The 26,371-nt window shown below is 41.9% G+C and overlaps 1 protein-coding gene across 8 annotated transcripts in view; it reads right to left on the bottom strand.

Annotated features, from left to right (window-relative positions):
- Window positions 1-26,371, bottom strand: part of MBNL2 (muscleblind like splicing regulator 2) — a 147,439-nt gene that overhangs the window by 74,196 nt on the left and 46,872 nt on the right. For all 8 annotated transcript variants that reach the window (XM_037057571.1, XM_037057570.1, XM_037057573.1 and 5 more), the window contains exon 2: window positions 22,943-23,708. In XM_037057571.1, coding sequence (XP_036913466.1) covers window positions 22,943-23,116 — 174 coding nt within the window. In that variant the 5' untranslated portion in view covers window positions 23,117-23,708. The remainder of the gene's footprint in view (window positions 1-22,942; window positions 23,709-26,371) is intronic.

Here is a 26,371-nt window from a genome sequence, read left to right as displayed (position 1 = left end):
CAGAACTCCTGATAGGAAGTCAAGGAAGGAAGCGAACTGGAATCTTGCCTCTTAAAAATGCCTGCAAGGTAATAATGAGCAGTTACTTGCTTAAGGGGGGGGGGGCTGGCAATTAAAGGAGAAAGAATTTGGGAAGACAGCCCAAGGGAATATAGAAGTGTGGTTTTCAACTTTTTTTTTTAAGTAGCAGGCTTCCAATGCAACCTGATGTAAAAAAACCCCAATATTTAGAACAAATATAAAGCAGGAAAGTCAAATAAGTTTCTCTAAGCAGTGCTGGGATCCCTCCCACTGTTCTCTCCTTGGGGACCATCCTGGAGGTCACAACATAGAGCTTAGGACTTCCATTCTGTATAGTAGTGCATTCACTTGTAAGCATTTGATATATTTTAAAGATTTTATTATTTTATTTTTAGAGAGGGGAAGGGAGAAATAAAGAGAGGGAGGAAAACATCTGTGAGTGGTTGCCTCTTGTGCTCTCCCTAAGGGGACTGGGCTTGCAACCCAGGCATGTGCCCTGACTGGGAATAGAACTGGCAACCCTTTGGTCTACAGGCCGGTACTCAACCCACTGAGCCACACCAACCAAGGCTATTAATAAGCATTTAATAGTTTGCAAAGCATTGTCATTTTCTTCATATCATTGGATGTTTATGAAAATTCTATGAGCTGGGCAGACTAGATATTGGCATTATTATTGCTATTTCACAAATAACTTGCTTAAGGTCAGCTAGCTGATCAATAGGACCCGAAGGCAGGTTTTCAGAAATCTTATATTTTGATCTACTATAAAATCCTTCACTTCTCACATCATTGCATTCCTGGCCCAGGCCAGGTGTATTAGAGAATTTGGACAGCATACCAAAGGATAATAACAAACATCATTAAGTTCAAAAACAAAAAGTAAAAAAAAAGTCTATTATTAACATTTTGACCTATGTAAAGTGGTACATAACTTTTTAACATTACTTTTTAACTCATAGTTGGTCTAGTCAACGATCCAATAAGCCCCTTCCTACTTAACCCCACTAGGTCGATCCTGACAAAGTTTAGGAGGATGAAATACGCCACAAAGCTACCCTCCCCAAATAACATAAGCAGTGTTTTCCAAATGTGACTTTCCATCAGCACTAGTCAGAGAACTTTTTCTGAATGCACGTCCCTGACCCCTCAATTGAAAATAGAATCCGCGGGCCTGATGGAAGCCATTCTTCAGGTGTGGCGCTGGGTTTGCGAACACACGTCAATCACACAGCGGAGAAGACCTCCCCGGTTCCTTCCGGAGGGTGGGATACATGTTTGGGGAGAGAACATTTCAGCACCCTTTTCAAGGTGCTGTCCCATGACTTTCTCTGGCTTCCACGGTGTCTCTGGGCCCCACAAGGGGCAACCCCTCTGGCCAACCCCCGGCGCCCACCTCTTCTTGTTTTCCCCTGAGCTGCTGCAGCCTCATCATGGCAGCCGCCCAGACTGGCTCTGCCAACTCCAGTCTCCAGAGACTCAAGAGATTCCTGCCAGAATAGACTTCTGACACCTTACCCTCGAGACACTGGTTGTCGCCATGCCTGCTCACATGTGTTTCTCCCTGAAAACATCCCTATTTCTGGGAATGATACTATGGTCCCTCCCCTGGCCTCGGCCCAAGCCAGAAGCCATGTTTGAAGCCGTGTGATGGAGGGCAGGGGACACCAAACTGGCAGTCACACGGGCCCCAGCTTTCACCGGCTCTGCCTGCATGTGGGAGCTGCAGATTGAGTTCAAACCTCTGACTCTGCCTCTGCAACCACGGGATGTGCAGATCTTTTCCCAAAGTTATTGTGGAGATGGACGACATACCCACTGATAGGCAGGGCCATCACCAGGTGTCCCCTCCCCTCTCTTCCCCATTTTCCGTTTTCCTCTCAGTCCGCAGCCTTTGCTGTAGAAGCCGTCCCTCTCCCTCCCTCTTCTGTTCCTGGAGCCAACTGAGGCCAGCTCCTAGCCACATCCAGGCTCCACACCAGCCTCTGGAAGTTGCTCTGTCTTCGCTCCAGTGATATATTTGCTCTTGTGGTGCTGGGATCGAAATGACCAACATTACACTCAGCTCCGCCACACACCAGCCACAGGAAGAACAGTTGCCACATCCACAAAATGGGCCCAACCTCATAGGGCTGATTAAGTGAAAGAATGCTTTCAGGGCACTGCACTGGGCATATATTAATATGCTGTAATAGTAATAAGACAGTCTATTTACCTTGCAGTTAGTCTTCATGCTATTACCAGATGACGCCTGGCTTGAGGAACTCTAGGTCTTTCCTCACCTGATCACACTGCCTCAGGAGGCATGCGAGACCCACCACGTGGCAGTAGGCTGTCCACGGCACCGACACTCCTGCCCTAGCTTTTCAGTGGACTGGGATTCTTTCCTCCCATTTGACAGATGAGAGTGAAGTGCTTCGAGAGGAGAGCACTTGAAAGAGCATTTGGAAATTGTCTATGGCTGGGGTCAGAGAAGGAAAGAAGGGGAAACAGCCCAGGAAAGGGACTGCACAGTCTTCCACGGTGAGAGGGACTTCCCGGGGAAGGAGAAGAGAAGATGGCCGCAGTCCCAGGGCCAAAGAGCTGAGCTGTCTCCAAGGCTGAGGCTGTGCTGCAGGGATCTGGAGAGGTTTGAGGGCACGGTCTCTAAGGGAACACGCAACAGAGTCGCCTCCTGAGGACCCGAGGCAGGGTCCCAGCAGAAGGAATCTCAGGGGAGTAGGTAGAGGTGACTGCTCTCACGCCCTCCTAGGTCTGGGACAGGGAGAGCCACCTGCTCTTGTTTCTAGTGAGTGACTGTGAGCGCCCTGGAACCAGACACGACCTGTCACCGTGTGCTGTTGATGAGCTCATATAGGCGGGGGTTGTTTTCTGCTGAGAAACCCCTTTTCTACGCTGGTTAAATTGGTAAATTAGGCCAGTGGAGCTGGAGCGACTCAGAGCTTTTCTACCCCCACGGCTGGGGGAGAGCTCACTGCCAAGTGCAGCAGGATACAGCACTTCCTACAAGTAACTCGATTCTCGTGTACAGGAGCACGCTCGGATGCCGGGGTGACCTCAACCCCAGTGAATCCGCAGCGACACTCTGCCGCTCAACCTGCTCTCCTCCGGGCACCTCAACAGACCAGACACGTGTTCGTTCTGTCCCGTGGCCCTGCTTTCTCTCCTGCCTGAAACGCTCTGAGGCACCGTGAGTAACTGGAAACCAGATAGGGCCAGATCTACCCAGAAAACAAACCGGTCGGGACACCGATTCCACTGCTTCCACCTACCAGCCCTGGGAATCATTCACATTCGCTCTCTCTGCCTCAGTTTCCTTACCTGTAAAACCAGGATGTGTTGTAAGGGTAGGTGGAGTAATGAATGCAAATATAGCAAGCAATAAATAAGTGTTCACTCTAATCTCTCCACACAAGCTAAGGCTTTCACATCTACACAGATGTCACACATGCCCAGGGGCCCACTTCCTGTCTCATTTCATTGAGGAAGCTTCACTTAGACCCCCTTTCCTAGTGATCATTTACCATTCTGAAGTTCTTCTTATTTTTATGGCTTTGCCACTAACTTGGGCACATCAACTGCCACTGTCACTTATTAATTCAGACACTGATGTCTTGTTTGGCCAGTGACACGGGCCTTTCTGCAGAAAAGGTGGCATCAGGGAAAAGCCTGTCCTGTCCCTCCAACTTCCTCCTGTACGTAGCGTGGTTGGAAATGCTCCCTGTGAGTTACATGGGGCATGCGGCAATCCCAGGGCCAGGATAAAGGCGGGTGGCAGGCAACCTGCCTTTTTAAATAAAATTGCAATCCACAGGTGAGGAGCATCAGACTTTTGAAGCATTTCAATGGGGGTTAGCATGGAAGGAGAGTGGGGTAAAGATACTGGAGGGGGAGAGGAACATGAAGAGAGAAGTACTGCAACAGGTCGGTTAAGGGGGTGGTCAGGCGGGCTGTGTGGACCGATCACCCACTGAGCATCAGACAAGAGATGAAACAACCGACCTCATCACCAGCTCAGAGGCGGCATAACCTCCCCTACTCACACTAAAAACCTTGAAAAACACCGATAAAGTAAAGATTTCCTTTGATGTGCTGCCCATCCTCATGTTAGAGCAACACTCCATGTTCCCCTCTGCTTTCTATTGGTGTTTATGTTTTTTGAACAGTGGAGGAGACAGCTAGCTGTCCGCCAAGATGTCTTCCCTTTTACTTCCACCACACTCATCTGGGTGTGTGGTCATGTGGCCAAGGGCGGCATTTTCAAGCCTCTTTGGCAGACGTGTAGCCAAGTTTTCACCGACAGATTGTGCGTAGAAGTGCTGTGTCCAAGTTGGGACCCTCGAGAGAGTTGAGGGAGCACGTCCCATATTACTCCCTTTCCCTGAAGGCTGCATGGAACTTGGATGTGGCAGTGAGCCAGCCTGGACCACGTAGATGCTAAGACTCTAAGGCTTAAAGAATTGCAGAGGCATAATATGGAGGGAAACTCAGCATCTATTTGCTGTATTATATATGTATATGTATATATATATGTGTGTATATAAATATGTAAACATACACACATATAATATATACTATGATATATTACGTAAACATTATGATATGATGTATTATAACATGTGGTATTATAATATAATATAATATAATATAATATATAATATAGTACATACATAATAGGTATGTTATATATATATCTGTAGAAATATATCTCTTGAAATGTATTTTAAACACAAATAGATAATAATGTATAAAGTATGGCAACTAACTTTTTTATTCATGGTACTAAATAGTACCATGTTTCGGAGATTTTTCCCCAGTCAGATGTAATCGCACTTAAAATGGACCGCATAAAGATAGACAGATAGAGTAGCAATTCCAACTCATTTTTGAAATGTCACATGAACTTCATAGTATCAATGATCCATAGTTTATTTAACCAATCCCCCCACCTTACCTTATTACCAGATCACCTCGTTGATTAGTGTTGTAATTGTTTTTGTTTTTAACTATTATTAATATACTATGTGCTGTTGTGTTCCCATTCAGTATTTCTCTAGTATGAATACCTAAAATTGGAATTGCTGAGCTGACTACTATGAACACTTAAGGATATAATTTACATGTCCAAATCGTCCTCCAGAAAGTCGGAGCCAATCTGTAGTTCTAACCCACGAGAGCGCCTAACTTCCTACCTCACTGTCAGTATTAGCAACCTTTAACTTTTTCCTGCAAGTGGAAAAAATAGAGAGAAAAGATTATTACAGAAAGACTCAGAAGAATCTAGAACCTGAAAGATGAAAGTGCCTGGAATCTAGTAGGGCAAGCTGCCAAAAGCATCAATAACTACACTTGGCGAAATTCTGAGTCACCTGGACTATTCTGAAGGTGGTAACAACTGTCACTCTCTATCCTGTCATTCCTAAAGCTTCATCACCTTTCTTTAGCCTCTCTCCCGGATCCGCCAGGCTCACTACAAGGTGCCTGCTTCATTGCGTTCTTATACCTCGAGACTGCACTCTGCCCCTCATGCTAGGTTATCCTAATGACCTTCCTCAATTACGAGGACGAGCCATAATGCACCAGGGAGTGTACGTTTGTCTTTACCTTTTAATAACGGAAATAAATTCCGACGAGGAGACTCAAATACCTCGTCCCAGCAGCGGAAGCCCCACCGCAGCTGAGACGAACAGGCAACCCACTCTGCCTGTGTGTTCCCGGCGTGCTTTTGCAGCACGAGCTGGAAGTATGAAATTTCCATCTCTCCCCACCGCCCACCTCCCCCCCTCCCCAGTTCTTTTTTAGGAAATCTGAGCGTCACTGCTATAATAGGTACATACTAAATATAGTTGACCCTTAAACAACATGAGTGTGAACTGCACAGGCCCACTCACTCATACATGAATTTTTTTCAATAAATACTGTAAATGTATTTTTTCTTATTTCCTTAAGAGCATTTTCTTTTCTCTACTTTACTACATTGTGAGAATACAATATATAATACATATACCATACAAAATATGTGTTTATCAACTCTTTAAGTTATTCGTAAGGCTTCCAGTTGATAGTAGGCTGTTAATTAAATTTGGGGGGAATCAGAAGTTATACGTGGTCTTTCACTGTGCTGGGGGTTGGCACCTGTAACCTCTGTGATATTCAGGAGCCAACTGGATTCACCAATATATGCTAATGAACTGAGCCTTTAAGTAAAACTATATTGGTGAACTACAGACAGAGAAGGATCTTTGAACAAGCTTGGGATAATTAGAGAATGACCATGGAGAAGGAAAGGCCAGACTGGTGTGGTGTGGAGGGGAGAAGAGCATAGTTTGACTTGGGATCAAGTCCCGGATCCACCCAGTTTGGGTGTGATTTTGCGTAGAAAAACGGAATCGTACTAAGTCTCAGTTTCCTTGTCTTTTAAAAAAGGCATTGTATTACGTGCTTACCACATGCCAACCTTCAGTCTAAGTGCGGGGTATATAGGAAAAGGCAGAATGATGTTTCTGTTCTCAAGGCACTTATATCCCAGGGGTTGGGGGAAGAGGGACAGACATCAAGCAAATAGAGATTTGATTGATTCATTTACTCCACAAGAAGCTACTGAGCTCACACTTGGTGACAGAGAATGTTCCAGGACTTGTTTTAAAAATCTGCTTCAGAAGTAGTATAAAGGACACATGGACAATAACAATGAGGGGTAGAGATGAGAGGGAGGGCTGGGAGAGTGGGCTGGGATGGGGTAAAGGGCAGAAAACTGTACTTGAACAACGATTAAAATAAAAAACAAATAAAAACACTGTGTAACTTAAAAAAAGGAATCTGCCTTCAAGGATTGTTTTAAGAATCACATATTACATCCTGCAAACGGCTGGAACAGTCAGCGATATAGAGGTGGTGCTCAGTATTTGTTTTATTTATCTCGTCTCCTTCTTTCAGGAAACAGTTTGTTAATTCATTTAACAATGTATGTCTAAATGCATGTATAAATTTATTGCTGCGCTTTCTGCAGTTTGGCGTTTTCCCTTTGCACCTTGCCGTGGGTGGTTCTCTTCTCTTCCGAATGGTGAGCACAGCCGATGCTATAACTCTGTCTGCAATTGTGTGCAGACTTCTTGGAATTGTCACCCTGGGGAGGACGGTGACTGTTCAGACTCCTTTTTCCACCTGCAGCCTTCTCCAGTCGGCAGCAGGCCCTTGAAACAGTGTCTTATTTTCTTACATTTTATTGCTGTGTAATGGTTTGATGGATGGGCCTCCCGGGGCCCACTCTTTAAGCAGATATTGATCCAATAGGGAGACATGGAAGATGGAGAGACTTAGGAAACTGGGCAAAAGGAGAGAGATGGGGTGACTGAGAAAATCAGCGGCCTGATGGAATTAGAGAAGGAAGATCCAGAGATGGCATGTTCTGCCTTCTTACCCATCACTGCCTTTCGGTGGTGCTCCCAGCCTGCACCACCGACTGGGAGGGACCGCTCCCAGTCTGCATTGGCTACCCGGCAATGTGCTTCCCAAGTGCATACCCAAGTCCCATGCCCTAGGGCATACAGGTGTCCTTCCGCTGCTTATCACACTGTGAGACAGTGGCCTAATTCTGATCTCTGATGGCCCTCCCTCACCACACCTTCAGCAACTTGAAGGCAGGTGCGCTGTCTTCACTGCTGGACCCTCTGCCAAACAGAGGTCTGGGAGTATGTTGGATCTCAATAAATACAGTTATGAATGAATTTATGGCAGAGAGAGAGGAAGAAAGTAAAAAAGGTAAAGGGGTGGAAGCCTAGAGGTCAGGGCCAGGTACAAAATGAATTGCCAGAAGGAATGTAAAATAACTTTGACCTTCAAGCAGGAACTCCCCTTCGACAATGTTAGACAGACAGAAACGCCAGATGGAAACTCAGAGAAAGTCAGGGCCACAGAGGACACCCTGCAGTGGGATGCCCTTTCTCATCAGAGGAAATGAGACTGGACTCTGGCTCTCTGCAAGCCACTTATTTATCTAGCTTATCTTTAACCATGAAAATGGGCCCACTGTTCAAATGGCAATGAGTCAGGTTCACCATGCCTGCCTGTAAAGCCTTTTTAGCTCCATGAGGTCAGACTTGCAGTTTGGGCCCAAAGATCTAGAAATCTTCTGTGAACCTAGCCTTCCTCATTTTCTAGTACGTATATTGAAATATTCAAGTAGGACTTTGAATGTATAATAGTCATCTCAACTAATAATAGCTTTTTTTCTTTTCAGTAACTTTTGCAACTAACTACACATTTAAATAATAAAGAAAAATTGATGGCATTATCTTTACTATCCTATTAAACCACACTTCTATTAATGATGATTCATTGAAGTGCCAAGAATAGATACACTAAAAACTTCTTGCGCATATTAATGTGCTAAGCATCCTACCACACTTAGCTCCTGATGTAATTTTGAGTTTCCTCTGGGGCGGGGGGAAACAGTGCCTCCAGATTCTTTTTATAAAAAGCAGCTTGAAAAGCTTTCAGACACTCAAAGATATGAATCTTGTTCTATTCCCTTTTGTATATCTGATTTAAAGGTTAATAAGTAATTAGGAAGAACACTTGTCCAAAAATTACCAATTAATATGCCATCGTTTTCATTAAAAATGCTCTTAATTATATGGCTGTACAAATGTCTTGGACTGGCTAATAAAAAGTTACCTAGAGCAATTCTAAATCTTTCAGGGAAAGAGAAAAATTAATCAAAATCAATCACTTTAGAAAATTAGGATTTGAAAGATCAAACCAAGGAGGGGAAATGAGTATCCCATTATCTAGTGTGTATAGAATCTGACAGGGCTCCGTGGCTTGTTTTATGTGCTGAGTCATTATTACTAGGAAAACACAATAAGATATCTTGGCAGATGTTTAAGGGGGAAGTTTGACAAATAACTCTTCTTTGCTTCTTACAATGTAAAGCAGCTCTTTATAAACGAAATCAAACTTTTAGCCTATCCAGATATATTTTGTCTGTTTCGTAGGAGACTGAACAGAAAGTTACGATGACAATGTGTTACATCTTTAAACTTTGCTCTATACCTTACATGGTCTTATTAGTCACTTACTAAAAATCCACAGAATTCCAAAGATGAAGAGTGCGTGACTAAACTTGTACCTTCAGTCTAAGAACTCGACTAGATTTCACTTCATCTCATAGCTGTACAGGTCTCCAAACTATTCTGTTTTCACTCTCTTCTCCCACCCCTCCTGCATGGACCTCACATCTGTTTCTTTTGTGTGCACTGTGGCAAAGTTGCGCAGCTGGCCAGTGTTTGATCAAGATTAGCACTGCGCAAGTTGCAGCTCAGCACCCTCTTGCTTTGTAACAAACTATAATGGGAATACTTATCATCAATGAAATGAACCAACTGTGGTGTTTGTACAATCAACTCAGACAACAAACTAGTGATTTTCCATTGCGTCATGGATGTTTACTGGTTGCTAGGCAACACAATGTTCCAACACTAACACCAGGGAAAATTTCTCTTGCTAGGCTAAGATTGGCCGTTTCAGTAATTAGTTTTGCATGGAATTGTCTCTTAGTGTATTTGGCATAGAAAGCACCTTTTGAAGGACACAGTGCAAATCCCAGGTTTGCATTATTTGAGCAGCTCCTGAGATGGGAACTCTTACCCTCCAGGCATGTTTATATATTTCTTCTTATATTGAACAAATATCTGTTTATAGACCTCATGCATTGGCCCCATTCATTACACAGAGCAAATTTACCTCCTCTTCACCATGCTAATTCTGAATATTTGGAGATGGTAATCATGTCTTCTCCAAATCTTTCTTCCTCCAGAGCGAACATAGCCAACTTATTCATTCACTTATTCATTCCCATGATGTCCCCATAGTATTTTAAGGGGACAATAACTGGGATTGGGCTGTGTTGTTTTATAGTTTACAGTTGAGGCTAGTGACTTCTAGGTGGTTGTATTGCTGGATATTGCAATTAAAACTGACACAGAAATAAGGAGTCAAATGGTGTGGGACAGGTGCCTGATCATTTTTTTTACTGACTTAGAAAAACTGTCCTGACTTAGAAACAACATAGTTTTTGTGCCTTATTGGAAAGCTGGAAGACAAATGGAAACGTTAAGTAAAATTTTTCAGGGATGCCTGCTTGTGATTTTATGCTGCATAAGAACAAGCATTCTCAGAGCGTGTGATGAGATTATTTAAAGTAATATTTTCTAAATATACCGATTCCTGGGATCCACACCCAGACTTATGGAACAGGTGTCTTTAGAGTCCTCAAGGGAAGAGCATTTGGAAGCCGCGAAGACGGGGCACACGACATGAAGACCCTTCGTTTCCTTGCGTCGAGTTCTATCCCGCCTATAAAGCTCCCTTACATGGTAGCCAATGATTATCTCTGTTTTTAAAACCAGCCTCTTCCACTGATAATCAGTCTCAAATATTTTAGTACTTAATTGTTCATTTTGCATGGCTTTGTATCTTTTACTTATTTTGTAAAATCCCTCAGAGCAAGACTGAATCTTACGTTTCTATGTCTCTCCATGGAATATGGCACAATGTTGAACAGAGCCATGAAATGATTAGTGAGAGGTTGTGGAAGAAGTTAGAGCTGACCAGGAGACAGACATGGGGGTCCAGCTGGGAAAGTTTAAGACTGGGGAGCTTAAAGAAGCTTTGCTTTGGGAAGAAGTTTCCGCTTTGTGTTTGTGGCCTGCCAGCAGTGTCAGTGATAGAGTTCACGGCCAATGCTCGGTTTCTCCTATCCCGTCAAACTCGATCTTTACAAATGTGGCCAGTAGGTTATTAGTTCCTGCCTTTCTAGCCCTTTTGGAGCACAAGAGTTCAATAAATTCTATCTCTTTTGGTGCAATTCTATCATCTGACAACATCTTGAGGGCGGATCCTGTAGGGTCCTGACCAAAGTCCCAAAGTAGGAATGAAGGGGTCCCTTGAATAGTTAGATAGAATTTTTTACTATCAAAGACACAGGCTGTTTCAAAGTTAATTTGAATTAAACATCAAATTCAAAAAATGATGCCTACATGAGATAAAAGTAAATAATACAGTTCAAGTAGAAAAAGAATAGCTTTGGCTGGCTAGCTCAGTTAGGCAGAGCATCGTCCCGAAACGCCAAGGTTGTGGCATATACAAGAATCAACCGAAGAATGCATAAACAAGTGGAATGACAGCGTGATGCCTCTCTCTCTCTCTCTGCCTTTCAAATCAACTGAAAATCAAAGAATAATAAAAGATATGTTTGGAAAGCATGAAGAAAAACAGCTGGGCTGATATATTAAAAAATAATGAACTTGGACCAAAGGCTAATCGAATATTGATGCAAAGTAAAAGCATAAAATAGCCCTGAAAGTCATGAAACATCAGCATGGAATAAGAGCATCAGCCTACAAAAAACAGAAGTTGTTTGAAATTCAAGAAATTACATGAGTCGTATTAAAGTTTCATGCATTACTGTAACTGGTAGGTCAAAGAGACAAAAATAAATAATTAAGGACATAAAGTACATGCATTATTCAGTGTTTGAATAAATATCTATGCATTGATACTGCTTTGTCCTTAAGAACAGGAAACACATCTTCTCAAGCACGTGTACCATTTATAAACATGGGCCATAAAATATTTCAGTGCATTTCTAAAGTAAAAATTGCACAATTTCATTATTTTAATAATAAAATATTACTAGAAACTAATATCTAAATGTTAAAAAATCCCCAACTACTTGGATATTTAGAAATAGTCAGATAAACAACAACTGAGTTAAGCAAACTGGAAAGTAACAAATGTGAGAACATTATTGAGCAGCAAATTCATGATGCAGCCAAAGCTGTTTTGTGCAGTAGAGTCGCAGCCCTAAGTGCTTAAAGAAAAGAATTAAAGAAAGAGAACTAAACAGCATATATAGGAATTTAAAAAAAAGGACACAAGAAATCAAGGGAAGCTAGAGAGAAAGAAAACAATAAAGATAGAAATAAAAAAATTTAAAAAAGATAATGAGATAAAAGAAATCTATCTTTTATAGAATTGATAGCTAAGCAAATCAGTTCTACAAGCAAATGTTCTTCAAATGAAATACACCAATCTCTGGCAAATCTGGTAAATCTGATCAAAGAAAAATGAGAAGAAATAGAAAAATTATAAAGCTTTTAAATAAATATGTAAGCACATTTATTAAAATTAGAAGATTGAAGCATATAACAGAATCAAATGAGTTAGTTTGAGTGATTAAATTAAAAACTTTGGTGAAGTAAGTAATTAACTGAGAGGAATGTAAATCCAGATGAACTTCATGAGAAGAAAACCTATAAACAGATAAAAAAGAACTTGTACCACTCGCTTATCAAGAAGTTATTTTAACTTCAATTAGAGATTTTAGAAATTGGGGGGACATGCAGCTCTCGGAGAGATGGATTTGGTTACCATCGGTTCTCGGTGAAATTTTCTACAGTGTAATTAAAGAAGTAGGTAAGAATAATTTAGGTTTTTAAATTTATGATTGAGATTAGAAGTAAAAAATACCTCTGAGAAACCAATTAGCCAATAGCACTTTCTGTATAAAATGTCTGAGTGAAGGAGACTTGACCTGGGGTGGTGAACACACAATACAGTCGACAGAGGTTGTGTTATATAGAATGGTACGCCTGAGGCCTGTGTCATTTTATTAACCAATGTCACCCCAATGAATGCAATAAGAAAGTAAAAAAATAAAATAAAGTAAGATATCTAAGAAACATTTCGTGAGATTCAAGCCACTCTCAAGACTTGACTAAGAAAAATGCAAAAGTAATGGGAGTGTCAGTTGCACAAGACACATTTGGAAGGGTTTTCTATAGTAGCAGCCTGATGTTAGGTGGCTGAACATCTGTCTATCTGCTCCAACAATAAACCAGGTTCTCCCTGGAGCCCTGCTGTGCACTCAGTTCCTGAGCAACCACACAGATGCTAACCTTAGAGAGCATTAAGAACAAACATTAAGAACGAAATAACCAGCAGGGCACCCAGGACCAGGAGGAACAGTCAGGAGGCAAGGCTAAGTCCCCCCTTCAAAACATCAGTTCTAGGTACCATAAGGGTAAGGAACAAATGGGGCCAGGATGCATATTAATTGGTTCTTTTACCAACCTGTCACTATGCACCTTTCCTAATAATTCTGCCTCCAAAATAGAATTTAATAAGTCTCCACACTCCTTTCTCTTTCTGTCTCCACCACTCCAGGGATATGGACCAGGCAGTAATATAGAGCACGAAAAGCTCCCGAACTCAGCTCCTGACCCAGCCTCCTCTGCAACTAACTCCCACTCAGGCCGCGTCTTCCCATCCTCAGCTCTTTCCTCCAAGCAACTCCATGGAGCAAGCATCCCAGCCACCCTTCTGCTTAAATCCTTCCCTGTTGGGTTGTTTTCTTCGTAAGGACCTTTTTAATTTACCTTGTAGCACTTCTCACAGCTTGAAAATAACTAATTTTTTAGGGTGGGGGCGCTGTTTCTACCCATTTGTGTTCTGTCACTCCCATTAGAATGCAAATCCCATGAGGTCAAAAAAACTATCTGCTTTTATGGCAAGCTCTATCGACAGGGCACAGGCCCAATGCCTGCTGCTTTGCGGGCGCTCAGTACCCCGTGAAGGCATAGCGGCCCTGGTAAGGTGTGATTATTGGATTAGTTTGTTTTCTTGTTGTTTCCTTCCTTTTGAGATTCAGGGAAGTCAAGTTCTGGTGTCTTGTTTAGGCACTTAGTGGTGGTTCGGTGACTATCTGTAGGATAAATAAATGAACAAAGAGATTGAACTTCTCTAGGAAATGACATTTCTTTCTCCTCAGCTGTATTACCACTCAGAACATCTGGATCTACTAGGATTCTTCATTAAGAATTCTGCTACCCCAGTATTCTCCAGATACAACCGCTCTCGCTAACAACTGAGTGCCCAACGGGAATGCAGGAGAAGCAATGCGAATTGAGTTTCTCAAATGAGGCTGCTGCTGATTAATTTCAGGTCGTGAGCATCTGGGTCAGTGCTTAGTTTCATGACAGGTGTGGAAATGATATCTTTAGTGTCATTGTTAATGATTCTACTAAGGGCTGGGAGCACTTGAAATACTCTTCTGAGTGAGACTGGAGATGTGGACCAGATGGGCATTTTGAAAAAGCTTACACGTACTGTCTTCTGCTTTTCAACAAGTTTCTATGTTAATGCTGATTACTACTAGACCTTGTATCCATATCACTTATTCAGTCAAAAATTGTAAGCAATAAATTTTTAAGAATATGAAATGCTCAGGTAAGATGAAATATAAATGAAACACAAACATACCCGAAGGTGAATTTGGTCATTTTGTTTGGTTTTAACAAGGTTATAGCATCTGAGGCTTTTTCCTTTTCTCTTTCTCCTGGCGATGTCTCATCTGCTACAGGCCTTAGGTAATTCATTAAGGGTAAGACTTCAGTCATAAGAAAATAGCCTCATCAGTATGATTCCCAAAATGCTGATTGGTTAGACACAATGGAGAGGTAAGGTTGACCATGAATTAAAGTGTCAACATCCATTTCACTTCCTGAAATCCAAAGGGGGGTGTTTGACGGTGGAGGGGTGTTTGGATTTATTCTCCAACTATCAGTTTTATTCTTCTTGGCCATGACCATGCTGAGAAAGTAATACACTCTAGACTGTAATCTTCAAGTAGAGGAAATTGAACCAAACCAAGTGGAAAGAATATGCTATTTAGTATAGCAGGTCAGTCCCTGGGAAATTGTAAAGCAGGTGAGGTTTGTCGATGGTTAAGCTATCCCAGAATAGCCCTGGTTTTCCCGGTCAGGGGTGAGTGAGTCCCTTGCTGTGGCTTGGGGACTTGCTCCTGTACACTGGAATGACCATGTCCTAGGTCCCAAAGTCCCTGGTTGGTCTCTTCCTTCCCCATCCACCAACACTTAAAATTAGCTTAGTCCAGAGATGTTCAACCTTAGTAAAATTCTGCCCTACACCAAAACATATATTACTTTTTTGATCTGACAAAAAGTAGGTATAATTTTGATTCATTCCCACTGGACAGCTATTGTTGTGTTGGCTGTTGTCAGTTTTTAAAATCTGACAGTCCAAGGGAAAAGAGGCCAGTGCCCCTGACTGCATAGTTAGGTGTTGCATGCTTTGCAAATTCTTGTGCCGCGCTGGTTAAAGATCACCGGCTTACTCAGTGGATCAAGCTGTTGTCATTTGCTAAAGGGAAAGACTTGAGGGACTCAGGTAACATGTGGACTCAACCGAGACGTTCCAATGACAAATCCTTTTTTCCTTGTGTGACTCAGAGCAGTAAGTCTGATGGGGGGGATTTTGGGCCAAACGATATGGAGAGGTAGGGCCCTATCTTTGAATTTTATGGAGCAATAATATTTCTGAGAGCAATGGAAAACTGCCATACGGTTCCCACTTTTTCTTTCACTGAGTAAGAACATTAAGGAAAAAAACAACAAAAAAGACTCATCTATAAAGACAATCATTTTAGAAAAGAAAGGAATATTATGATAATTTTAAAAAGTAAGAAGAAACAATCTTGGAACAAAGAGCAGTCTGTAAATTTAAAGAATTTACCTTCATAAAAAGAAGTGCTTCATGCAATTTCAGTTATGCAAGATGGTAAGTTCTAGAAATCTTCTCCAACACAGAGCCTCTCATTACCAATAGTGTATTGTGCACTTAGAAAGTTGTTAAGAGGGTAGCTGTCCTGTGAAGTGCCCTTACTACAATAATAAAAAAAATAAGACAAAAGTATAAAGGGATTTCGGTGTCCTTAGTCTACAACAGATTAGTGAAAATGTTGTCCCGCATGAGGGTCAGTCTACCGTCGGCCCTGGGGCTGCTGAGTTGCCCACAGGGGCCCGACAAGCCACTCCATCCATTTCAACTGTTCTTTGACACCTGTGGGCAAGTCTCCATGTGACCTGCCTATCACGGCAGTCAAAATCGAAATGACCCAGGACCACCTTTGGGGACAGAAACCAAAGAGCTTATTTGTACAAAGCCATTAACTCCGATTGTTTTCTGCCTATAAATTAATTTTAAAGATTGAGCAAGACATAACCAGAAAAGTGATTTGAATTTTGTTGGAGCCGTGATATATAAAAGTGTAGGATTTGAGGCTTTTTTTATGCACTTACAAATATGACTGAGCTCCCGGCGGCTGCCAGGTACATGGACAGAACAGTGAGATTCCTACCTTATAGCCTTACCTTCTAGCAGTGGGGACAGGCAAGGAAGACACTTGTAGACAGAAAATGTCCCTTAGGGATAAGTTCTGAGGGTGCTTCTGGATAGATATGTAACATTTCAGCAAAGTCCTGACTAAAGTAAAGAACTGAGTCCTCTCCAGTTATCTGGGGGAAGAGCATTCTAGGCAGAGAGAACAGTCCTTGCAAAGGCCCAGAGGAGCAAAAAGGCCCACGTGAAGGGAGACTGTGGTGAGGGGAAGCACAGTCAACCCATGGGGCCAGAAATGCTGCAGGTCACACGGGGACGTCAGTGACATGAGCATCTGCTGGAAAATTTTGAGCAAGAGAATGACATGACATTAATGAGTCACTTTGTCCTCTGGGGTGGGGAGTGGCAAAAGTGGGAGCTACTCTAGGCTATTCTAGTGGTCCATATGAGGCACAGTGGTGGTTTAAGGCAGGTGGTCATGGAAGTAGTGCTGAGAAGTGCGTGGATCTGGGATATCTTTTGAAGATGGAGAGAATGGGACTTGCTGATGGATTGGATATGGTTATAGTTGTAAGAGGAGATGCAAGGTGGGTTCCAAAATGTTTTATTTGATCAACTGAATGCATTGCACCATCTCTTGAGAATATACACAATGGGAACAATATCTTGGAGGAGGACTCAAGGACTTACTAGTGGACATGTTAAAGTTGAGATGTCACTTGAACATCCGAGCACAGGCGTGAGGCAGGCCATTGAATACATGAGTCTAGAGTTCAGGGGAGAAATCAGGAATAGACATAGACATTAAGAAATATTCAGCATGTAGAAAATGTTTATGGCCATTGGATTGGATGAGGCCATCCGTTTAGGAAGTCCAGTTTTCTGGGAGATGGTCCAGAAAGTACAAAGCTTTTGGGGCAAGAACATGTTTGATGAATTGTAAGAAGAGTAAGGTGTCCACTGTGGATGTGAGGAAATGTAGAGAAGAAGTTCAAGGACAAGCCTGGAGAGACATCAGCATGTAGAGGCCAAGAGGAGGAGGGAGATTTGGGAAGCAGTTGCCAATGAGGTAAAGGGAAAACCAGAGAGCGAACCACTAAAACGATGTAAATAAAGGCTCTCGAGGATGAGTAAGAGCAGAGTAAATCCACTCTGCTCCCAGTCATCTCTCCTGACGGAAGACGCTGTATATGCTGTTCTATTCCCAGTGAAGGCTTGTCACATGATCGATATTTGCTTATTTCAGGTTAAATGTGGCAGTCTGCAGGCTGAATCCATCCCAGAGATACGTTTTGTTTGAACTTCAGGGTTTAAAAATGTTTTAATTGGTTGCCAAGACTTAGAAATTGGGAAACTTCCAAACCACAACGAGATATCACCTCACACCCGTTAGAACAGCTACTGTCAAGAAGACGAGAAATAATGTGTCGGAAATGATGTGGGGGAAAGGGAAGCCTTCCCAAATCCTGTCCCTTCTGTCGGTAGGGCTGGACACACGTACAGCCAGGAGGAGAAACGGTATGGAGGCTTTCCAGAAAGTTCAGACAAGAATAATCAAGTGATCCAGCTATTCCACGTCTGGGTATTTATCTGAAGAATATGAAAAAGCACTAATTAGAAATGCTAGCTGCACTCTTATTTTATTGCAGCCTTATATACAGCAGCCAAGATATGAGAACAACCTAAGTGTCCATCAGCAGATGAACAGATGAAGAAAATCTGGTGCATATATACAATGGAATACTACTTGGCCATAAAAAGGAGAAATATTGCCATTTTCAACAACATGGATGGACCTTGTGGGGATTATGGTCAGTGAAGTAAGACAGAAAAAGACAACCACCGTATGGTGTCACTCATACATGGAAAGAATGCAAAACAAAAAAGAAACAAACAAATAACACAAAACAAAAATGAACTCATCCATACAGACCATGAACTGGGGACTGTCAGAGGGGGAGGGGAGGCAGAGAGGGGAGAGAGATGGGTAAAGGAGGCCGCGGGTATGGTGACGATGGTAGCTGGGGGGTTGGTGGTGGGCACACCGTAGCGCACGTGGGTACTGAACAATAATGTTGTACGCCTGAAACTCAGGTGAGGCTACTGACCAATGTGACCTCACTTAAGTGAGTAAGCAACTTAATGAAAATTAAGTGAAAAATAAAAAGACATCGAGAAACTTCACACCGAAATCTGTCTCCCTGCTTTTTTTGAAAAGATCCCAGTATTCTCACGAGGCAGGAAACAGCTGCCTGTGGCCCAGGTGGCAGCTGCCGCCCTTTGCAGGTTATGTGCAGTTCTGTTCAGTGTTTGCAGCCTCCAGTGAGCCCTGAGTCGTGCCAACAGTAAGTGCTGAGTCACTCATTCATATGACTTGCTGATTCCTGCAGATCTGGAGCTTGTACCTCCTGTTTGTGAAAGAGGGAATGAGGGAATAAAGGAACAAACAAACGAAGGAATGGAGCCCGTCGAGATGAAGTGATCTAACATTTAACGTGCAGGAACGCCAGGGATTGGATATAGATTCTCAGCTTTTCATCTTCGTTTTTCCTGGTTGTTATTCTTTGAAAAACATCCTTGTGGGTACATCCAGGGAACAGCACAGAGGAGGGATGGCTGGAGCGGACTGGCTGAGGGTGCAGGGGTAGGTCTGAAGTCAGGTGGCCAAGGATGGGAAGCCGATCTCCCAGCCTGTCGAGAGCTTTTGGAAGGACTGTTAAGAGCTTTACTGTGGGTGAGATGGGAACAGGCCGGGGTGGGGGAGGCCCTGACTGGGGGATGGGCATCTTCTGATGTAGGCAGGAAAAGGATCACACTGTCTTTGGATGAGTTTTTCCTGGGAAGGGTCATGTAAGGTCCAAACAATGTCCCCAAGTACTCTAAGGTGTTTCTTTTTGAGGGGCAAAAATTAGCAACATACTTTAAAAAAATTTTTTTAGCCAATGTTTTAACTAAAAAAATGTTTTCTTTTTTTAAGCCAAATTCAAATTCAGATGTTGAAGCAAATATATTAAATACTTGGTTAAAGTGATAAATGCCAAAACTTTTAGTCTTATGAGTGTTAAAACTAATTTCTTTATTCCTCTCTGGCTGTTTTAATTTGCAAAGCAGCAACAACAACAACAAAACAAACCCACATTCATTTCTATCAGTTACAGGAGGAAGAACCTGAAAAGAAAAACCTAAGTGTGGGGGCAACTGTTTTATGGACATAAACATATGGAGGTGGGAGGTCAAGGTCTTTGCTACAGAGAATGTTTGCTGATCATGAAGCAAGTTGTAGTTTGTGAAGTTCACCTAACTGTGGAACGCAGTGTTCCAGAATATTCTGGCCACCCAGAAAAGACATACCATTCTTTATAATAATAGTGGAACTTAAAAAAAAATCACATTTTTTTGCATGCTCCATAATTTCATATAAAATGCAACAAGGTAAGAGAGTTGTGAATAAGTTACAAATATCACTGCAAGAACTCTGCTATATTTTCTGAAACATCTTTTATAAAAGCGCTTATAGATGTATAACTCCCTTTTCAAAGACCCCAGCAAACCTCTCTTTCAAGCACCCACAAATTGGGTTAGTATGTATTTATGGAAGATGACTCCTCTATACACATAACCCATAACAACAAAAAGCAAAGAAAGGAATAACTCAGCCTCATAAAGGATGTATCTCAATATTGATAGACCAACATAAATTCCTTTCACCTGTTTTTATGAATAAAAATACCTCACAATTTTTGCAGATAACACCTTGTATAAATAACTACAAAAATGAGGTCTTCCTCCACAGGACTGCTTTGAACGTGGTGACTAATCTGTGTCCCTGAGGTGCAATCACTCACGCAGTTGATGGCTGAGTCTGGACACGATACGAGTTGGATGCCTCAGGAGCGAGGCACCTCTTGCCTGTGAAGCCAGTCACCCAAATCAAGGCCTCTACAGTCACACCTCACTGTGAAAGGGAAGAAATAACATGGCCAGTCCCTACCACGGCCAACCCCGTGCTGAGCATCTGGCATATCTCAGGCCAGTTCGCCTGGGAAGTGATCTTACGAAGTAGGAGTTATTATATCCCTTTTAGAGGAGAGGAGACCAAAGTCAAGGAGGCGGAATGCTGTGTCCCGGCCAAGGTGTGTTCAAGCCCTGGCATGTCTAACTTCAAAGTGCCCGCCCTTCTCCTTCCTGAGGGCTTGTTCCACTGGGCAACACTGTCTTCTTTTAATACAGTTCAGGAGATACAATTAAATAGCTTAATTATTATCATTGCCACCCCCTTCTTCTAGCTGCAGTTTTTGAGGGAGTTTTTTACTTATCAGCCCCCGTTGAAAAGCTTGTCATCCCTGCAACCACCTTGGACACCCTGGACACAGTGCCGACCTGAGTCAACCTCACAGGTGACACCCTCATTTTACCGCCGAGACAGCAGTGACAAAGAGTGATAAATGACCCACCCGAGGCTGGGAAGTGCTTGGGCAGGTATTTAGATTCCGGCCTGTCTTACGTGTGTGCCTGTGGGCTCTTTTCACATTCTTTATAGTTTAATAACTTAAAAAATACAGAGCACACATTTCAAATTAAATAAGCTGAGACCTTACAATTTTAAAATGGAGCTGATGACTTCAGGCAATGTATAAGTATGCTTTGACACCTAAAAGTGGTTCTAATACACACTTCTAAAAATAAAGTTTTAAAGCTCTTATTCATTGGAATAGTGCTCACATCCCCATGGTTTGGCTTCTGGTTTTACAGGAAACGTAATTGGTCTCACTTTCTGTCGTGGGGGTTGGACTCTGCCAACAACTGTGGTCCCGGAGAAGCCACAGTAAGGTCGTGAGTTCTAAGGATCAGTGTCCTGTTGACATGCAAAAAATACGCAGCCTTTGTAAGTCAGGTCTCCTTCTCTAAGTAGTCTAAAAAAATTAAAAGTTTTAAGAGACTAGCTATAATGTTTATTTAATATTTCATATCCAAACAGAGAAGGCTTGGATGAATTAAATGAAGGAATTGGGGATGCCCTGAAAAATGAATTTCTCATCTTTGATCTGTTTTGGTATTTGGATGTTCTTAAAATCAAACTTTTATTTTATTTTTTTAAGATCTAACTTTTAATCTACACTGCTTTTTATAGTGGATGCTTTGATCGGTAATAATTGCAAAAGCAAATACATACTTACTTTACTTTTTTGACTATAAAAGCAAAATAAAAAGTAATACAAAAATTATTTATACCATTATAGTTTATGTGAATTATAATTTATTGCTCTATTCATTTCTGTGTAGACAAAATGATTCACAATTTTAAAGTTTAACTAATATTTTTTAATGATAAAAATGGAATAAAATAGGGTAGTTAGTGAGGGGAATAGGACATCTGTTTTTAAAAGTTTCAAACTTTAAAAGACTTCTGTTGGAATATCAATGTATTCTTCTGTCGTTAGTGTGTAGACAAATTTTCCCCTTTAAGGTATACTTAAACATATGATTTGACGTCTTATATTTCAATTTTGATTTACACATCTTATAAGACATAATTTTTTACTTTAGGATAAAATTTTTTCATCCAGAACTTACCCAGTCCCTTCAGTACCCAAGAACAAGCTAAGGTCACTCTTTTGTAAACTCATAGTGCAGGAATTTTCCAAATCATGTATCAAGGATATGAATCAACATTTTTTGTTATTGTTTGGTATGCTTATTTTAATAAACTTTTGCAGATATAAATGTTAAACTCTCATTAAGCTATATATCTTACTTATCTCCATGGGAAACAATACCATGGTAATGTTAGGACAGTCCTAGACAATCTGGGATTCATATAATCATAATTTTAGGGAAAAATAAACCACGAAGAATTATGGGCTAAGTCTCCCCATTTCCTTCCATTACATTTTTGACTATGACTCTCCCATTTCTTCAAGTCCTATTTCTCCACCCTACTTGGTATACAACTGAGGTGCCACAGCCTCCGAAACCATTTTTTTGGAAACCGTCAGCTGGAAGCCCACTCTTTGTTCTATTGACTCCCAGAGAAGTCATCTCTCCGGTCCCTCCTTGGAGCATGTGCCCCTTTCTGTCCTGCCTTTTTTGCTTCTGTACCTGCTGTATTTTCCCTCCCAGACAGGGAGCTCACCAAGGGTGCCATCTTGCATCCCACTCTATCTTCTGTGATGTGTTACGTGCTAACTTTCGCATAGTAGGTTCTCAAGGAGTACTGAAGGTGTACTTAACCATTGTTAGCTACGCCACATCGTCGAGGGAATGAAAAACCCATTCCAATGTATTTTTTTAGGAAGCCCTGGGCCAGGAAAGAAAGCCACAAGAGTAGAAAATGCTTCGAGAGGTGAATCAGATAATTGGCACACAAAAATGACACATTCAATTCCTTCACCTTTATAAAACCTCGAGAGGATCAAATGTTAATAAAATATTCACCTTTAGTTTTCACAAGCCAGACTTTGATTTAAAACTCTTGGCTACGTGAGTCTCAAGCTAGACCCGATATGACAGCCTCATGTATTTTTAATTTCAACAGGGATCTGTCAAACATTTATATATGCCCGATAAGAACAAAATTAAGTGAAAATTTCTCGGTGGTCACCACAAAGAAGAAAACAGAATCCAGAACCAGTTGTTAAACTTCTGTGAAAGTACAAGGAAAAACATTTGCTTCGGAAGTCCAAGGTGGCATAGACATGACATGTAAAACGCTTTCTCTTACCTTCAGTGAATCAAAGCAGGCAATGACTCTCCCGTTTTCAACCTGGCAGCTTTTTGGGGGGTGAGCAAATTTGCATTCCTCATCAGAGCGAGAGCAGGTTCCTCTTTGGAACTGTCTGCAGACCTCTAACGTCAGCCATTTGGTATCTCTGACTGGGGCGACATTCAAAGCCATGATGATAAAGTACTTCGGATCCTGTTAGCTCCCGTCAAATGATGAAATCAATGCAAGTTCCGAGGACCCAGGACTATTGTGGTGAAAAACCCCACATGTAAGTCTGAAGGTATGTGAGAAACTGCTCAATGAAGTCCAATCCAAGAAACAGAGCAAGAAGAGGATTTACTGGCAGGCAGTCACTCATCCATCCGTGTGCCCCACTTGAAGACCGTGGGCCGAAATAAGAGCACGCTCAGTGTCATCTCTGGCTGTAAATGTCCGAGTCTCCTGACCGTTTTGCAGACACCACTGTTTTTTAACAGAGTGGCTTCAATATCATGACATTCCTTGGGAGAATAGGTATAGTTCTGAAGCTTAGTACAGCTATTGACGAGGATGGAAAATAAAGCCACTTCGATGTTCAGATCTTGGCAGGATTTCTTTCTCCTTCCACGTTTTTAAGCTCCAAAATCAGTCAACTGAGGTATCTTCATCCACGCCTAAGGTCAGGGTAATTTGACACAAAAACAAGACTTGAAAACACAACAAGAACTCCCGGGCTGCAGTTTCCAGCAAAGTGACTTCACACAGGCACTTTTAAATCATGAACCTGCAAAACACCGATAAAATATCAACTTACACCCAAACTCAATGAAATCAACACTTTAACAAATTCTTTAGCTTTTATCAAGAATTTGCAAAAATGCACTTGAGACCTTTGAGCTTTGAGGATAGTGATGCATGAAAAAAAAGTGGGGGGAGAGATGAGAAAAAAAAAAGCAACTGCAACTGTATTGCAGAAATGAGCCAGGCAGCTGTCCAAAAGTTGGGAATGGCTCAAAGAGATGAGTGTGGCAGACACAATAATTAGGCATTCTGAATCTATTCAATCTAATGTGCTCAATCGCCAAAATAGTGTAATAGAAATGTAGCTTCCAATTAATTTCACATTTGGGCCATTGATTTTATTGTTGAAAATGCTATAAACAATTATTTGGGATGTGTCTTTTCTAGATAATAAGGATATTGTCCTTCCGGATGAAGAGTAGGCTCCTTATTCTTTATATCTTTTTTAGTTTACAGAGATTTGAACTTAGAGATGAATAGGTAGAGATTTCTTGATATTTAGTCTCATATCTCTTACACTTTCCTGTCTACTATTATTACTTCCTTAATGTTCGTGTCCCCCTCCATGATGTAAGCACTCAGGGAATAAGGATGGTTTGTGATTTTCAATTCTGTATCCCTAAGGCCTTAGGTTATGGCTACTCGGTCCTCAGAAAATATTTATTGACGGACCTGACTGATGATTGACTCCCTGACTGAATGAATGCAAGTTAGTTAGTTTTAGGTTCAGTTTAGACTTTAATAGAGTTACCATCTAAAAATGCCCTATTTGGCGGAATGCTGGAACTAACTATTTACAACAAAAATATAATTAGTAAGTTCAGATTTCTAAAACCAGCATATTTCATTTCTTTTACTATTTTCAAGGGTTGTGAAATTATTCAAAACCGTAACCATTTAACATTATTGGGTCAAGCACGAATAAAGGACTAACTAGCAGCAGTGGATCCTTTTCATAAACTGTATATGCCACATGCAACCTTAAAAACCTGCTTAGCCTTGATATCTTTTTAAAAAAATTATAACTAAGAACTTAATGGAGACTGGAAGTAGATTATTTAAGATCAGCACATTCCAAATAAGTTCAGAAAACACTAAGTCTTAAGTGGTTTGCAAGTGCTCCCTGAAAAAGTAGGTCCCCCACTCAATTAAGTTTAGTTAGCTCCGGGTAAATCAACCTGAATGGGCTTCCGTGCAGCATGGCTCCCCCCACCCCCTGGCCCTGACTGAGTTTCTAATAGGGGAAGAGAAGCAATGGGTCTCTCAGGCTTTTCTGGTTATGAAACATGTATCTGGCAGGACATCTCTTGGGACAAGTAGGAAGTGCTACTTCACCCCCATGCTTTTCTGACTTCTTAGTAGATGCGTTTGAATGAGTTTTAATTGGCTGTGCATTTAAGGACACTGGAAACCTTGAAAGCTATGACACATAGCTAACTGCAATTGTAAAATATTTGAGGGGACAGGCAGGCTCCTGCTTGCCTGGTAGGCAGCGTTGTGTTCCCAGCAGCTAACATCAACCAGCTTAACTCGGGGCGTTTAAGACAATGAGTTTAATAACCAAATGTACTCTGGGTCAGGTTTCACAGACCAGCCTGAACCTGCACCCTCATTACTTCAACCTCCACTGCCACCTCCCGTGGAAGACAGAGGATGAGGGAAGCCAGGGACAAGGAAATATTTCTGCCTGTGTATTCAGTGGGGGTGAGGCACTAAGAACAAGGAGATTTAAAAAGCTGGCTTGGACACACCAAATTTATATTTGAAAAATATGTATAGAGCCCCCCTGAATTCCATGGACTGAGGCCCAGGGGAGTTACAGGACAAGAAGGACACAGGAGATTCTCATTCTTGAAGCCTACAACATTGTCTTCTAGGAGGCTTTGCGTGTAGGAGCAGAAACAGGCAAACGTGTTGATACATGGACAGCATATGAACACTCAAGTGCTCCTGAAACAGGGGCAACACCCTCAGCCCAGCCCCGTGAATACAGTACACGTTTGCTTATGCTTTTAGATAGCAAGACAACTTTTCTCTTGGGGGAAAACAGAGTACCATTTCTAGTCACTGTGGAAATCCAACCAGAATTTAGATGACCAAACTCTATCAAGGTGAACTTGCTTTTATAGGCAGAAGAGCCAAGCTTTCTCAGGGCCAGAGTCCTGTGCATGTCAAAGATGTTCCAGAAGGCCAGGGAGGGGCCTCACACACTGCACCTCAGTCAATTGCTCCCTTCACCTCCCAGAAACCCACTCTTTCTCCCAGATGGTGGTCTGTTTCCTAAAAGTGGCAGAGCTTCTGTTATCAAAGACACCACTGAAGGAAATGGGCCATGATGGGTGAGGATGGAGAAGAACAACTTCTAACAAGGTCATCCAAGGACGAGATCAAACCACTCAAACACATAAACCAAAAGACATGCTGACTCTACCAGACTGCGAGGTCACAGGGTGGAGCATTGTACATTTCGGTTTTACTCTCCAAACAGAAGTCACATGTGGACATTGAGCCCCTGAAATGTAGCCAGTGCCACAGAGGAACTAAATTTAAGAACAGTGTGTATTCTTAAGGAATGTAAGTTTAACTTGAAATGGATCCTGAGTCACTGGAAAACTTTTGAGTGTTCTTGGACTGACTTGAGTACAT

Source organism: Sturnira hondurensis, unplaced genomic scaffold (assembly GCF_014824575.4).
Source record: "Sturnira hondurensis isolate 20B ecotype Veracruz unplaced genomic scaffold, ASM1482457v3 Scaffold0009719, whole genome shotgun sequence".
NCBI lineage: Eukaryota > Metazoa > Chordata > Mammalia > Chiroptera > Phyllostomidae > Sturnira > Sturnira hondurensis.
This window is presented reverse-complemented; position numbering and strand designations above follow the sequence as displayed.